Source organism: Lepidochelys olivacea (genome assembly GCF_965140295.1).
Source record: "Lepidochelys olivacea isolate rLepOli2 genome assembly, chromosome: 1".
In the NCBI taxonomy this organism is placed as follows: domain Eukaryota; kingdom Metazoa; phylum Chordata; order Testudines; family Cheloniidae; genus Lepidochelys; species Lepidochelys olivacea.
In genome coordinates, this window is record NC_140411.1 from 23,973,068 (window position 1) to 23,990,092 (window position 17,025).

A 17,025-nucleotide genomic window follows, 5' to 3' on the forward strand; every position below is an offset into this window, starting at 1 on the left:
AGAGAACAGGAGTGGCCAAGGTGCACCAGGGCCCTAGGCCCCCGGAATGGCAGGGACTTGATTAAGTGAGATATACCCAGTTAATCCTGGCAAATGACCAGTGCCCCACACTGCAGAAGAAGGTGATACTCCCCACCCAAAGTCACTGCCAATCGGATTTAGGGCAAGAAAATGTTTGTTTGTATACTCAGCTTGAACAGAATCATAGGATTGGCATTCTTCACTTCCAGAATTTTTATTGCGGATTTGTACTGACATTTTATACTGTCTGTTTTCTGTTTGGGTGGATGGCAAGAAAGTAGGAGATGACAGTTAGTGGAAGGCTAGCCAAAAGAATTGAGTTTTAAAGTGCAATTCTTTCCTATACAAGTAGCTCCATATTCACGGTTTCTCACTGATTTCTGGATCACATTTGCTCAAGTAAAAAGATGTTATTTCAAACAGGCAGCCCTGGAAACTCACCGAGGGCTCTGACAATGAAGCTTGGACTTTTCCATCCTGTGCATCATCACCAAGGCTCTGCAGGTCAAATTATGGCCTAAAACAGTGGTTCTCAACCTTTCCAGACTACTGTACTCCTTTCAGGAGTCTTGATTTGTCTTACCCCAAAGTTACACCTCACTTAAAAACTACTTGCTACAAAATCTGACATAAAAATACAAAAGTGTCACGGCATACTACTAGTGAAAAATAGCTCATTTTCTCATTTTTAGTCATAAAATAAATCAATTGGAATATAAATATTGTACTTACATTTCAGGGGATTGTATATAGAGCAGTATAACAAGTAATTGCCTGTATGAGATTTTAGTTGTACTGACTTTGCTAGTGCTTTTTATGTAGCCTGTTGTAAAACTAGGCAAATATCTAGATGAGTTGATGTATCCCCGGGAAGACCTCTGTGTACTCCCAGGCGTATGCATATCTCTGGTTGAGAACCACTGGCCTAAAATACCTGTTGTCAGCTTATGCCCTCAATGTTACCTGTGTTAAACCTTTTGTCTTCAGGTTACTCCTTCAGTAACATCTCTCCAAACCTGCTGAAGGTTAAAATCCTAGTGGGATACCTAGGCCCTTTGATATCCATAGGTTCTCTTCCTATCTTCTCACCTGTCTACTCCGGTTTTCCAGAGGTGGGAATCGTTGCTGCATAAAGTGCCAAACAAGGTGGATTTAAAAAGATTTCTGAAAAATGAATAAGTGTAAAGAGCCTAATAAGAGGCATATCTAGGCACTTCAGGTTGTGTTTTAGTGCTCCATTGCCACAGCCCAGGTGGAATGTCTTAATGCCACGTTCTAAAGCACTTAGCATCTCGCAGCCAGTCAGATCTCTGCCATGGCTGGACACTGCTAGCCTTCTAATGCAGTACAGAGAGGGTGATACCTCCTGCTGCGTGGCTAATGCATAGAGCAGTGGTTCCCAAACTTTAACAACCCGCGAACGCTCTCCTAAAAATGAATGTTTCCAGGGATATTTCTCCTTCACCTGAGTATAAATGATAAAAGCAGTGATCTTGGAAATATAAAATTTGTTTTGATGACATGCTTATTACACACTATTTATTATTAGTTATTATTTATCATGACAGTATTTTTATTACATTATGAAAACGGCAACACTCTTCCAAGATCTCACTTTCATAGCTTGTATCACTTTGAGTATATTTGCCTATACTAAGACAAGGATCCTAGGTTTCATCAAGGAGTATCAGATGTGAAACAGCATGAAGGTATTTAAGAAGCCAACTCAAAGAGTTCCTCCTACACAAGCATTCAGGTCTTGAGCAGTCCAGGCAAACAACGCATGTTACAACAAAGCTTAAACTTATTCTTCATAATAATTTTACAAACAATACTAGCTGCCTATTTAATTTTAAAAACAGCAAAAAATATCCACCTCCCTTTCCATTTCTTATAAGGAGTCTTGAAGTTTAAATCTCCTCAGTGTGATAGATATGCTTGCTTTGATCTGCTTAGCTTTTGGAAGTTCAGGGGCTGCGGGCTGCTGGCCCTGTGCTGCCCGGGATCTCTAGGGACAGCTCTGTCCACCATGAGGGAATTTTTTTTCTGCGAACCCCCAGTGGTTCACGAACCCCAGTTTGGGAACCACTGGCATAGAGGTTTACCTTTGTTTACCAGGTCTGTTTTAAGGACTCGCTGACGCGAGCCAGCAATCTTCATTTGGCAAAGACCAACAAAAACTAAGTACATTAGGTGTGTTGTTATTTGCCATAGATGATGTAAGTGGCCTTAGAGGTGCCTTTGAGTTAGTGGGTCTCCTGCGGCCACCTCTTGTGGGCCAGAACCACTCTGCTCTGCCTTGTCCGTTGGGAGCCTTGTATCAAAACTGCTGATCAGGCACAGCTCACACACAGAGGGACACCTCTAGGGCACCCTATACATAAGTGGATTGAGTCTAAAGGGCTCTCTAGATTTACCAAAAGGTTGGCTCCAAAGTCCAGCTTAGGCTGGCCTTCCTTTCATGCCACCTTCCAAGCAAACAGGCTCGCAGCAGTCAACTGTGTACTGCATTGATGCCTTCTGCACTGGCTTACTTCCGTTGAAGGGCCCAGATCCTGCCTTTCTCAGCCCCCATATGAAGAGCTGCAAACTTTACCCTCCAACTGTATTGTACAGGAGGGCTCTGTGTGATCCGTGACCCAGACAGAGAACCAGTTGCAACTCTGGCATTAGCAGGTATAATTCCCATTGACTGCAGTGGGGATGACGCTGAATTGGTGCAGCTTATTTCTCTGTTTTCCCTTAGTCAACAACATTTAACACATTTCTCTTTAACTTTAGTGCTGGGGACAAGCTTATGCTACTTGACCAGTGCGAGAGATACCGACGCTGTTTCCAGTGTAAGAGGCGCACGACCAACTGTGGGGAATCCAATGTGTGGTCAGAGTCTAGATACGTTCCAGGATCCCGGTTAATGGTTTAAAGCAAGTTTTCACCTTAGTTTTGTTTTCTTCTTGGGGATTTTTCCCCCCTGAATGTGGTGAGCTATGTCTCACAGCTCAATGAAAATTGCTCAAAAGATTGTTGCTTTCGGACTTAGGTTTTTATGAGAATTATGTTGAATTAAACAAAGTTCCAAAGTAGTAATTTCCTTGCTTTGGTACCAGATCTGTAGGTTAGTTGAACTGATGGTAAGATCTGGAGGGGCAGAAAGAAGACAGCGTGGGGAGCAGGAGATTGTTATCCTGTCAAGTTGGCACTAAGTGATCAGCAATTGCTACTTCTCTGATCACCATTTAGTACCCTGTAGGAAAGGAGTTGGTGTCCTCGGTCCAGTATCTAGGGGACAGCTACCCCTATTTAACACCCTTCTTAGCAATCTCAGCAAAGAGGAAGAACCGAATCGGCATGGAGACTGACCTAATCTCACACCAAATTGTTGTACCTCCTGATCCGAGGGCAGGCCTTGCTGGTAGGGCAGCTTCCACTGCCACTGTCCATGTCGTCGTCTATTTGGCTGTCTAGACAATTTCACTCACCAGGGTTTCACATAGACTGGTGCTCTTCAAACCATTCAATTCACCTAAATATCGACCGTTGATGCCAGTTAACATTAATCTCTGCTGTGGAGTCTGATAGCGAGAGGCATTCTGAAAGGAAGTTCTGTTACACAGCCTGCCTGCTATCCCACAAATATTGTGGGTACTAAGTGGAATAAGTATTTCCAGATGAACTGCTTCACCCCTTCGATGTGCTACAGTGCTTGGGTGTGAGGAGCCCTGTGGGCACTTTGCTGAAATACTAGCTCAAGCAAGCCTTTTAGAAAATCCTAAGCTCCTAGCCTCATTTTGAATACAAGCTCTGCAACTGAGTCCTCTGCTCATCAGGCACTTGTCCAGCTGGAACTGCTGAATTGGAATAAGACATGTTTAAAGGCTGAGATGCTGAGCCTTAGTGGAGACAGGCCAAGAGCTGAATCACAGCCACGGAGGCAAGTTGAGAAATGTGCTAATTAGGCGAGAGATCAACCAATACTGCCAATTTTCTACAGAACCCAAGAGAATACAAATTGTCCAAACAGTCAGATGCCTGCCCTGACTCGCGCTCCAGAGTGCAGCAGTGCTTTCTCTTGTTATTGCTAAAGCCCTTGAGATTTAAAGTCTGATCCTGCAGTATTCCAGCAAAGCTTGTTGAGCTCATCAGGCATTTTGCAAGGGCTATAGCATTGGGGCCTTACTTCTAACTCTTCTTCCCCTTCCCAAAACTCACCTTTGATAGAGTGCAATAACTGGTCTGTTACTGACAGCTGTAGGCCCTCATACCCAGAACATCACCAGCTACACCTTTCTACTGTCTGCACAAACGGTCCCCGAACATGAGCAGGGACAGAGATTGTTTCTGTACACTGGAACTGTATTATCTTTGAATATTTATACTGCAGTAGTTCCCAACCTTTCTACATAAGACCTCATTGTACTAGATGCCACAGAAATGCTTAGGGAAGATACTGTCCCTACCTCAACTAACTCACTTTAGCAATCTGTGCAATCAGTTAACTAAGGCCTCCAAAAGCCCAGTGAGGTAAATAAGAGAGAGACCCAATGCAGGCCTCCTTTGGGGCAGCAGCGGCTCTTGGACAGCGAATAGCAGTGCTCCATAGCGGGGTAGGACAAGCACTGAAGATTCTCCTATCCAGGTGAAGCTGTAACTAGGCATGTAGGTGGGCAGGGCTGCAGAACTAACAACCTTAAGGTGCCATGGGATACATAATGGTCACAATTGTTCTGGTCTAGACAGGTTCTGAGCCTGTGCTCATCGCCGAGCACTTTCCAATTGTGCATTAACCGCTGTGACTACCCATCTGTCATGTGTTTCTCTCATGCTCGCCACAGGCGGAGAAGTGGCTGGCGCGTTCTGTTTTGGAATTTATTTTTCTATACAGTTAGAAGTTGTGAGGTTCATGGCTTGCTGTCTAATTTGAAAAATGGCAGCTCCAACAGCACAATGCCCCTAATGCACAAGTTCAGTCCTGACTAAGCAAAGAACTTGAACACGTGAGCAGTCCCACTGACATTAATGGGAACCCTCACCTGCTTTGGTGCCCAAGAGAGTAGGTAACACTGCATTCGCTTCCATTTTTAGGTGTAGTCTGAATGCCTGGCTTTCACTGACAAATGTCTAGTATGGCATATGCAATGAATTTGAAATACTCTTCAGAAACCATTTGGCATACGTGGGTTTTAAAAGAAGGGATGATGTTGCACTTTTAAAGTAAGCTTTAATTGATTATACAGATGAAACATACGCAGTTCACAAACCTGTCATTGTGTTACAAAAGCACTGCAATCACTTACAGGAGCTGTTTAATGCTCTCTGATAAAATGGCCAGCACATTCAGCTTGTCTGAGGTCTTCATAAAGTAACACTAAGAATTACTAAGGCAGTTTACCACAGTTTTACAGACAAAGCAACAATGAAAGGGTTCCATTGGACCTATACATGGAAAAGTAGAATAATATTTAGATTAACTTGTCATTATAGCACCTGATGACTGGAGGGGAGAATAAAGACAATGAAAAAATCCAGAAGGTATTTTGGGCTGGAAGTATGCATTGTTTTGGGAGTGCTTTCTTCTCCTGCTGCTTTAGTCACTGACTGAATTCAAAATGTGGTTTATGTTAGGTCATGAGCTGAGTGGGGTGGGAGCATGCCACCTGGGGTGTTCAGAACAAGGTATGCAAATAGCTCGAAGTAAAGGAGAAAAATCATTAGTGATTTCAGTTCAGATACTGACTCTTGTTTAGAAATGGATACAACCTCCACCCTCCATCCAGGTGGGATGCTGAATGTTTTCCTCCAAAATTTGGGGGTGATCAGCTCGGATTCTGGTGCATGCCCATTTTTACATCACTGGAGCTGAAAGTAAAGCTTTATTGAGCCGAATACTGACTGAGGAGAACCTAAGGTTAAACCCTGAGAAGCACAGTAAATCTCATTGCTTGCTGAAACGTGATGTCAGTGGACTCAATGTAGAGTCAGACAGTCTGAATGGCTTAGGCCCTGATCCTGCAAAGACTTACTGTATCTGCTATCAGTAATTGACCCCAACGATGTGAGTGTAAGTTAAGTCTGTGTGTAAAGCCTTGCATGACTGGGAGCTTAAAGCAACTAGAAAGCTCCCAATTTTGGCTTTACACGTCAGATATGTTGCAGGTTTTCATTTTAACTGATATTTTAATTGGAGAAAGAAACTAGAGGTCTCAGCTAATAAGGAAACAAACATTTACATTGCTGAACTGGTTGCAACAGTTTAGAGAAAACTATTTGACTGCTGTGATATCAGTGGGGATGCATCATATGTGATCTAACTGGTTCACCATCGTTCCACATGTCAGCGTTGCTGACTCTTGATATGGTCATGCTGAATTTAATTATGTGATGAGTCTGTTTTCACCCAGCCATGATCTAAGACTTTTTATTTATGCATCAATTAATAACATTTTAAAATAGATCAGATTCTGTTTTCCCTTTTAGTGTGTTAGTCTGAAAATAAACGGATGTCCATCCCTTTGCATTGGCAGTCAGATTTGATGAGGCAAGACTTGTATGGTTAAAGCCTGTATTTAACCCAGCAGCAGAAATATAAACTTGACTTAGTGGATATGATGCTTTGGGTGCTGTTTCATGTTAAGTAAAAAAACCCTATTACTATTCCCTGAGACCTTTCTTGGCCATATTGGAGCCAGGTAAGGGAGAATGTGTTAGGAAAATCAAATATTCTTAAATCTGTGGCGTGTAGGAGCCTGATTGTAGTTATGTAGGTTACCGACATTTGATTATATGAACCAATAGAATAAGGCTTTAAATAAACAGAACAAACTTACACAAGGTAGGTGAAGTAATATTTTATTGGACCAACATCTGTTGGTGAAAGAGACAAGCTTTCGAGCTACATAGAGCCATTCTTCAGGTGTGGGAAAGCAGACTGTCACAGCTAAATACAAAGTGGAACAGATTGTTTAATGTAAGTAGTTAACACATATTTTAAGAGACCATTCAAGGCGAAGTGACCCCATTAACACCTCTCAGTCATAGGACAAAAAATGAGGAAGAATTTCTGGACAAATGCACCATGAAACCAATCATATGCCCCATCTTGAATTTAGCTATGACACTCTGAGTACCTTTTCCAGACCTGAAGAAGAGCTCTGTGCACCTCAAAAGCTTGTCTCTTTCACCACAGAAGTTGGTCCAATAAAAGATATTACCTTACCCACGTTGGCTCTCCAATATCCTGGGACCAGCATGGCTACAACAACACTGCAAAGGACAAACTTGGATCTTCAAGTTATCATCTCTTCAAAAACATCTTCAGGTTGGACTGATATTATTCCCTTTTAGAGGAATTGATAAGGAAAGGATACTCCTCACTAATACATTTAAACTGATTGGTAAGGTCCCAGGATATTAGACACTCAACATGGAAGGTTTTTGAAAGGCCTTCCTAAACAGCAAACTCCACTGGTTCCAGTGCAGCGACTTCTGACTTCCGCTAGTGTCACCGAAAGGAGACTAGATTGCCAAAACAGTAGTGAACCTTTGATTGCAATTCTTTCTGATTAATAATAAAAATAAAAAATCACTGCAGCACTCTGTGTGTCAAAGAAATTAAACTTCAGTGACAGTTTTGGCCTCTACCACCATCTCTTTGCAGAAGAGAGGACCCAAGCCAGCTCCTTCGGAGCTATGGTTCCTGTGTGATTTGCAACTTAAAATTCATTCTTTTGATACAGAAGTGAGACAATTTGTTTAGAAGAGAATACTGTTTATGCAACGTCACAGGAGTGCTTTAAAGGAAGGTGGAAACTGCGGTGCAGGACTTCTTGTGGGGGTAAGCCTTTAGACATATATGTCTCTGTCACTGCACATGTTGGCTCTGGCCTTTTGCCTAGTCAGGTACTTACAAAGTAAAAAGGCAGCTGCAAGTAAGAAAGTGCTTGTTTCCAGATACAGTAAAATTTTGCAGGCCTGAAGACGCATTTATGGCAATGATGGTAACAACCAGGGAATATTAAGGATCAGAATTTTTAAAAAGTTATACATCTTGAATGTGCATGGCTGCTTGTGGCCACCTGTAGTTATCGATAGCAAATGACTCATAATCAGTGCTATAGATGAGGGCTCTGACAAAGGCTTCCTTGTCTTCTGGTTCTGGGTACCAGGAAGCGAGATTATGTTTGTAGGCGTAGTCAACAATCTGCAAAGAAAAACAAAACAAAACAATAATGAATAGCTCAATCCCTGGTGCTCTTTATCCCCAAGACCTGGTCTACACTATGAAGTTCAGTTGACGTAAGCCACCCTGCGTTGACCTAGTTGTGCCTGTATCTACACTTTAATTTGTCTCACACCGATGGGGCCCCCTTACGGAGACATGGTAACCCCACCTTCCCGAGCAGTGTTGAGCCAGGGTTGATGTACTGAGGTCGACACAGTGCAAGTGTAGACACTGCGTTATCTATGTCGACTCTAAGCCAGCAGCGGTCTCACAATGCCTGACCCTGACTGCTGTGGTCACAGTTGTGAACTCCACTGCCCAGAGGTCACAAAGACTGGAAGGCCCCACCACCACCTTAAAACTCTGCAAATTTTTGAAATGCCGTTTTCTGATTGTCCGGCTTAGCAAGCACACCTAGCAGCTCTCCACTGTTGTGTGCAACTGCCCAGGTGACCAGGCTGGCTACATGCTCCAGACTTGCTCTGGCCTAAAGTAGATGGGAGATCTTGGATCTCCTGAGCCTGTGGGGAGAAGAGCCTGTGCAGGCATAGCTATGGACAAGCCGTAGAAATGTGGACAGCTATGAGCAGCTTACACAGAGGATGCAGCAGAGCCATGAGAAAGCGAAGGAAATGCAGCAGGCCTATCAGAAGGCCAGGGTGGCCAACAAGTGATCCAATGCCAAGCTGCAGACCCACTGCTTTTCCAAAGAGCTACATGCCATACTTGGTGGAAACTTCACCAGCAGCCCGTAGATACCTCCGAGGAGCTTAAGACACAGGCTCATGGCATGCACAGAAATGAGGAGGAGGAGGTGAAGGAGACTGGGGGACATGCAACCAGGGTTCCAGCTATGTCGCGAACCAGGACCTGCTAGAGACTCCACCACAGTCAAGTCAGTGCCAGCAGCTGAGCATCAGTGAGCACAATGCAGGGGAAGGAACCTTGGGTAAGAGTGTAAATGTATTTCCCAGTACCGTGATGTACCCCAATGTAACAGGCCACAGCTATTGACTTTTCATTAGTTTACTCATCCTAGAAGAGGTAGTGGCACAACAAGGAGAAGTAGAGTTGTTAGTTGCTCTTCATTCCCCTGTAGAGTTACGCGGGGCAGTGTGGGGTTTGTGGAGCAGTTTGTTTATGTACACAGGGATGTCCCTTGAATCCGCCTGAGAGATCTCAATGAAACGTTCATGCTGGTACCCTGCAATCCTCTCCTGAAGGTTTCTAGGATGGCAGCCTTATGTCTTCCTCCGTGGCAGAACATTTTCCCACGTCAGTTGGCGATGACTTTGGCAAGCACCGTTGCAGTCAACAGGCTAGCGACATAAGGGCCCGGGCAACTTCAGGACACCAACAGCAGCTGTGCTGTCCATGCCTTTGTTACCCTCAGGAGTGAGATATCAGCTAAAATCACCACCGCCTGTGGAAATTGGTGCCAGTATTCAATGCCACTGCCCTATACTCATAGTTTCATGCCATCAAGCAATTCCCTTCTTATTTCTCTTGCCCCTGGTGGGCCATGCTCACATGGCTGGTGCTGTGAATGGTGCCGTGCACAAGCACTACAAAGCAGAAATGACAACAGGCATGTCTTTTTAAAACTTCAGGGGAACAAGGGATGGGAGTTCTGAATCTTAATTTTCGCTTTCTGTTGTGACTATTCTGACAACCTGTGTGTGTGTTACGGGTAGCTGCTGCTGTTCCCCCTCCATACCCGCAGGATGCCTGAGCCCGATATGGAGAAGAAAGAAGAGGACTCAGGGTGACATGTTCAGCAAGGTCTGGCAATCCGGCGCTGCATCAGACCGTGAACAAAGGGCCTGGAGGGTGAATACTGCAGACTGTATGGACAAGGAAAGAGTGGACAGGAGAAAGGAGTAATGGTCTCAAGTTGCAGTGGGGGAGGTTTAGGTTGGATATTAGGAAAAACTTTTTCACTAGGAGGGTGGTGAAACACTGCAATGTGTTACCTAGGGAGGTGGTGGAATCTCCTTCCTTAGAAGTTTTTAAGGTCAGGCTTGACAAAACCCTGGCTGGGATGATTTAATTGGGGATCAATCCTGCTTTGAGCAGGGGCTTGGACTAGATGACCTCCTGAGGTCCCTTCCAACCCTGATATTCTATGATTCTATGAAAGGCCCAGGAATCCCAGCAGGAAAAGGAGAGGGAGATGCACCAGGACATAATGGGGCTTCTCTGGCAGCAAATACAGATGCTGCAGCTTCTTGTGGACCTACAGATCCAACAGCCACTCCCTTTGCTGTCTATGGAGAACTCCATTAGAGCACCTCCTTACACACAACCCCTTCAGGCATCAGGAGCTGTATCCCTACCTCTGCTACTCCTCACAGGGGGACAGTAAGGCCAATCACAGCTTCACATGCACTGACCTGTGAGAGCCAAGTTTGCTGTATGTGTGTAGCCAAAATGGACATAAATGCATGACAATGGCACCTACAGTGGATTTTCTGACTCCAAAATGATTTCCCATTAATCGGTAGCAATCAGATATTGCAAGTTTCCACAGGGCGGTTGCCACTGGTTTTTCCACTTCAGTGCACCTGTCATTGTGGTGTCCCTGCGTTGGGAGGCTGCGGCAAGCATAGAGCCAGGAATGTGGCCTTGCACATCCAAAAGTTCTGCAGCGACTGCTCGTCATCCCAAACTTGCCTTATGATGTGATCCCATCTGTTAGTGCTTGTTTCTTGGTCCCAGAAGTGGCGCTTCACTGTCTGCAGCTGCTCTGTGAATGCCACCAACAACCTTGCTTTGGTTTTCACCATATCTCATGAAATCTGCCCTCTGTGAAATCATCGTGTTCCCTGCTGATTTGGTTCTGCAAATATCGGAGGATCGTGTGTCCTGTTCTTGGAACACTCATGACAATAGTGCAGAACTGTGCAGATTCCATGCTTCTGTCAGATGGTGGACAGTAAGGAGGGCCATGTACGTTCATGGTTTTTGTTTTTTTTTAAAAAGGCACAGAAATTATGGGATAAGGATGACATTACAGGAGGGAGAAAGATGCATGCTGGGACTTTGTCCCCTTGCTCCCAGTCACCCCGCATGACTCATTTTTGCCCCATCATGCATTGCCAAAACTTCCCAAAAGACAGCGCACTGGATGGTGGCGAGTTGCACCCTGGGATACCTACCCAGGAGGAGGGAGATTTCATTATCTGAGTTACACTAAAATGCTGAAGAGAAGACTAACTGTTCAGGACCAGCCAAGACTTCTGTGTTAGAGGCTGCACCACTAGTCTGTGAAGCAAGATGTGCTGTTGTATGTTTTGCATGGAAAGTGAGTGGTATTTCCTGCTTCATTTTCAAAAATCTATTACTGATCAGTTGTATACAGCACTTTACAGACTGCTGGATGCTCAAGACTCCTCTGGGGGCAACTAAGTATTAACATCCCCATAGTCAGAAAAGGTGAAACTGAGGCATGAGGTAAATTTTCAGAAGTGGTCTCTAAGTTGGGGGTAATATAGACATTAAGGCCAAGTTATTCAACCATGGGTGCCTACATGTACACATAAATCCATATTTAATCACTGGCCATGACTCTTCACGGAACATTTGCAGCTCCTGTTAAGGATGATGGAACACACCTTGGGTGCTCAGCACCTCTGAAAATCAGGCCACTTATTTAGGTGCTCACGTTTAGACACCCAAAGGCTGACCATAAACTCACTGAAATCAATGGAAAGATTCCAACTTATTTCAGGCATCACTGGATCAGACCCCCGAAGTCTGCAAATGTTGGCCCTGATTTGCAAAGATGTTGAGCACTCACAGCTCCCATTGACTAAGTGCAGTTGGGGATTATCTACAACTCTGAAAATCCAGCTGTGTGCACCTGAAGATGGGCCACTTTTAACATAAGGGTCTCAACCATTTACCCAAATACAGAAAGAACCACTGGAAAATCTGGGATGAAACTCAGGAGTTTGAGAGTACTATTGCTTTGCTCAAATCACACAAGAAAGCCACACAACTTAGGACAAGAAACATAGAGCATGGAGCTTTAAACCACCTGGGATTCATTTTCTTAGGATTATTAAAACACGCTTCACCTCAACATCCCGATTCAGTATTTACAATGTCAGCAATTTGGAATGGGCAAGGAGGCTTCACCGATGTGTGACAGAGGCTAATTTGGAATTAATGTCAGGAGCCACACTGGGAGCCAAATGGGAGTTACACAGTGTGGGGCTACCTGGAATTGTGATTGGCCCGTGGCACTGAATCAGCTCTGATAAACCTGAATGACCTACTTTATCCCTTGGAAAGTCACGCCCATGTTTCTGGGTCTAATATAGCCAGTGCATTTATGCTGGTAGTCATAACCACATCAAAGATGAGGGCAAGAGAAAAATCCTTGCCAACGTTACGAGAGGTAGAGCTTGGCTTATATATAAACAAAAACTTCACTAGAATACTTGAATTCTTACTTTAACAGCGATTTTGAAGGACACCTCTCTGATGGTACTCAGGGGAGGATAGAGTCTCCCTTCAGCAAGATGCTCCTCCGTGACCTCTTCAGCAATAGACTAGAATGAAGAAAAGGCAGGTTATAGGTGATGTTCTCAATCAAGTACAGCATGCGCCCTCTTAAGGCTTTAAAAAGGCAGCGCGTAGCTGAGACTTCAGTTGCTACAAGAGTCAGGAGAAGTCCTTGCAATCAAAAGCAAAACCACCCAAAATTCAAACGTGCATCCGTTTCATTCTGAGCTTGAAAGCGCAGCCCATTCTGCAAAAAAAAACCCTGTGCGTGACTAGATACCTTTTTTGAAAGAAGTGAGTCCATTTCTGAGAAAAAGTTGGCTATGCCCCCCAAACGTGCCGCTTGGCTGTATGTTATGATATGAAACCAGGCAGTTTTTTAAAAATACAGCCTACAGCAAAGGCTGAGGAAAATGCAAAGTGGCAAAAATGTCTTTGTGAGAGCTGCTGGCGTGGCGGGAGCCCTGGCTGCTTGCTTTTCCCTCCACTGATGGGAGCCAGGCATCTCCTGCAGCAGGGGAAAGGCTATGGAATAAATTCAGCTGTTTCCAATATGATCAAAGGCTTTGGGGGATTTTTGGTTTGTTTTGGATTTGTTATTTTTGCCTGTAAGAAAACAAACCCAGGACTCCAGAGGCCATATCCCCTCCCCCTCCCCTCAGCTCCCTCCATAGAGGGGAATCAAATGCTGGCTCATGCAGGGGACTTCTGTTGGCATAATGGAAGCTCTGGCATCCTGCTGTGTTGGGAAAGTCTGCAGCCTTTAGCTGAGGAGGTGAAGTTCAGATGATGCACATTGCCCTGCGCCTGTTCCTAGCCAAGGACTTAACTACACTCCTGGGGTTCAACAAGCCTCACTGAAGCTGCTTTTTTATGTTTTAAAAGCACCAGTTAAATATGGATCTGAAACCTCTGCCGTGGTGAGGAAGATCTCGTTGGAGACATGCCGGACCCCGCAGGCAATGACTCCCAGCGCCACTCCGGGGAACACGTAGGCATTATTTCCTTGGCCGGGGAAGAAAGTCTGTCCACTGGCCAGGGTTACTTTAGGGAATGGACTCCCACTTGCAAATATGCCTCGGCCCTGTTGAGAGAAACAGACACACACAGATATTGGAGAGGCAATGTCTACAATTGAGGGGATCCCAGAACCCAGCTCTGGGAGCACAGTGACTGTGGTAGCAAATTCACTGATCATTCAGCAACAGCTCCACCACCGATCTCACCATCATGATCTGACTGCTGATTAAACTGACATACAGTTTGTTTGCCAAGGGGAAAGAGCCATGTAGCATTTAGTTTCTATTTAGCCTGGTAAAATAGACAGACAAAGTCTCATTCTAACCTATTTATCTAGATACATACATGGCTCCTATCAACACAGTGTCCTGTGATGCAGGAAAATATTCCCATTTTACAGAGGGGAAGGAGATGCGCAGAGATATTTAGGCCCAGATCCTCAAAGGTATTTAGGCTTAACTTCCACTGAAATCAATGGAAGTTAGGAGTCTAAATACCTTTGAAGATCTGGGCCTAAATGACTTACCCAAGGTCCCCCAGAAAGGTTGAGGTAGACTTGAATCCAGATCTCCTGAGTTCCAGTCCAGTGCCTTACCCACTCTCTTTCCCCTTGCCTGATCCAAATCCCAAAGTTACCTTCCATGAATACCTGAGCTAGGGCCCTCATGCATTTGAGGAGCTCAATGAGGAGCACAGCTGTGATGGGCCAGTCTGAGAAGGGAGTTTGGGGTGGGAGCAGGTCCTCCCTCCTCTCCACCTAATAAAAAGATACAGCCCCAACAAGGTTGTGTAGCTGGGCCCTGGATCGGAGGAGGGTGTTTGCATCAGGAACGCCCCCCTCAACAAATCACCACTATTAACGCTAAAGGTATGTCTCCACTGTGCCAGTGTAGATGCGTCCTACATCAAAGGGGGAAGTTGCCCCCATGGGGCTGATCAACTGCAAGAGCCCTGCAGACTGCCATTTTACTAGACATGAGACATATGTCAGTGGGGCTCTGCCAGGAGGTTACATTTATCTATGACCCACCAAAGAGCCCTCTGATCACTGTAGCACACAGAGAGGTTGCTCTGTGTGTTAAGTCTCTTTGGCTGTTCCACTCAGCTGTTGTGTTGGGAGAGACAGTCGCACATTTACCTCTGTTAGGTGATAGCACTGCTCAGCTGTGCACTCTGCTTTACTCGTGGGGTTACTTAGGGCAAATACGATGGGCCTGTCATTGAAAGCCGCCATGTCCTTCAAAATCTTCTCCGTGAACGCACCTGCGATGGCGGCTACACCTAAGAAGTGAACAGTTAATTCCTGATTCACTCTGTGACTTCTAATGGATCGGGCCCATGTTTCCTTAAACCTCAGCTCTTGTTAGTGCTCAGTAAATTAAACTGTGTGACTCCGAGGGAGAAGGCCACCCCTTTCCAGAGACCCCATGAAAGTCAGATTTACAGTGACAAAACCACCTTCAGGATCAGCAAACAGCCCAAACCAAGTGTTTCTCTGGGTTGGCTTTGTGGTGATGCTCAGCACTATCCTTCAGGAGATCTGGCACTGGTAACTGCAACCAGCCTCTTGCTCTGCTGGTCAGTTGGGGAAAAGAGGGCCCTACCAAATTCACAGTCATGAAAAATGCATCACGGACCATGAAATCTGGTCTCCCACTGTGAAATCTGGTCTTTTGTGTGTTTTTACCCTCTACTATACAGATTTCATGGGGGAGACCAGCGTTGCTCAAATTTGGAGGTTCTGACCCAAAAGGGAGTTGCATGGGGGTTGTGGTATTGCCCTCCTTACTTCTGTGCTGCTGCCCTCAGAGTGGGGTGGCCGGAGAGTGGCGGCTGCGGACTGAGGGGCCCAGCTTTGCAGGCAGCGGCGCAGAAGTAAGGGAGGCAATCCCATGCCAGGCCCTCCGTCCTTCTGCGCTGCTGCTGGCGGCGGCTCTGCCTTCAGAGCTGGGCTCCCGGCCAGCAGCCGCCGCTCTCCAGCTCCCCCGCTCTGAAGGCAGCGCCGCCACCAGCAGCAGCGGAGAAGGGTAGCAGTTCTGCAACCCCCCCTACGATAACCGTGAGATCCCGCCACAACTCCTTTTTGGGTCAGAACTCCTACAATTACACCACCAAAAAATGTCAGATTTAAGCAGCTGAAATCATGAAATTTATCATTTTTAAAATCCTGTGACCATGAAATTGATCAAAATGGATCATGAATTTGGTAGGGCCCCAGGGATATACATGCGCAGGCTCTGGGAGCCGCAGAACTCTGCTTAACTCAAGAGTGCCCCCTGTGGCCAATTGAGGGCAGCACCGATTGGCTCCGGAGGGATCCCTATTCAACAGAAGGAGGGAGCTTGTGCTTCATAGCCTCAAGAGACGGGGGCTGTTGGGAAGTAAAGGAAAGAAATGCAGGCAGGGAGGCCTGGGGAGTCGGCCTGGACAACAGAGGAGCCCCTGGAAAAAAGAAACCCCCAAGAAGTGGACAAATGAGAAGGAGCTCCCGCTTCCGTGACTCTACCTATAATAGCTGTTGGCTTCACCCTTTGCACTACCTCCTCCAGACTTCTCATCTGGGGGTGGTCTTGGGCAAACATTTCCTTCTCATGGTTCAGGTGACTCCTCCCCTGCAGGGAAAAAAGAACAAACCAGCCTATGGCAGGCGAGAAAAGTCTGGATCGATCATTTGCAAAATCTTGTTTGCAAGATTTCAGTGCTTCACCCTTCTATATTCTGCTATACCGCATCGTCCCTGTAGTATCTGCACACCTGCCTCTCGTTCATTACGTGACTAACATCTGTCACTTATGGTTTGTTCTCCCATCCTCTCGTGGGGGGAGGATTGTGTGCAGTGGAGTAGTTTGTGTTGGTAAGTTTCTTTTTTGATGTGCTCGTTTCTCTGTCTCTGTCTGAAAAGGTCAGGTTAAAGACATGCACCTTGCACTTCGCTTGGAAGGCGGTGAGGTTTCTGATGGTCCTTAGTTCGGGTGGGAGTTCATTCCAGTGTCTTGGACCAAATCTCAAGAAAGCTCTGTCTCCTGGAGAGAGGAGATTTACAAAGATTTACAAAGTCCCATTGGACCTGAAGAGCAGAGTGGTCCCTGACCCTGCAGCTGTAGCTATCCCCAGAATGTCCAAACTCTACTGGAAAGGGCAACAAAAACAGGAAAGCAAAGTCTACCCTGCTGTGTATAAGCAAGTGCAGCTCCACTGACTTCAACAGAATTGCAGCCACTTACTCCAGGGCTGACTGTGACCCACTGGATCTGCTT

The 17,025-nt window shown here is 45.6% G+C and overlaps 2 protein-coding genes across 3 annotated transcripts in view; one reads left to right on the top strand and one right to left on the bottom strand.

The window, feature by feature from the left end:
- Positions 1-5,124, top strand: part of CCDC81 (coiled-coil domain containing 81) — a 30,371-nt gene extending 25,247 nt beyond the window's left edge. For both annotated transcript variants that reach the window (XM_084646208.1, XM_084646209.1), the window contains one exon: positions 2,803-5,124. In XM_084646208.1, the coding sequence (XP_084502334.1) occupies positions 2,803-2,944 (142 nt within the window). In that variant the 3' untranslated portion in view covers positions 2,945-5,124. The remainder of the gene's footprint in view (positions 1-2,802) is intronic.
- A 95-nt stretch (positions 5,125-5,219) lies between these two features.
- Positions 5,220-17,025, bottom strand: part of ME3 (malic enzyme 3) — a 190,278-nt gene continuing 178,472 nt past the window's right edge. Inside the window, exons 10-14 of the mRNA XM_084646223.1 lie at positions 16,275-16,380; positions 14,907-15,049; positions 13,659-13,832; positions 12,697-12,795; positions 5,220-8,218 (exon numbers count right to left, since the gene is read on the bottom strand). Of these exons, the coding sequence (XP_084502349.1) occupies positions 8,057-8,218; positions 12,697-12,795; positions 13,659-13,832; positions 14,907-15,049; positions 16,275-16,380 (684 nt within the window). The 3' untranslated portion in view covers positions 5,220-8,056. The remainder of the gene's footprint in view (positions 8,219-12,696; positions 12,796-13,658; positions 13,833-14,906; positions 15,050-16,274; positions 16,381-17,025) is intronic.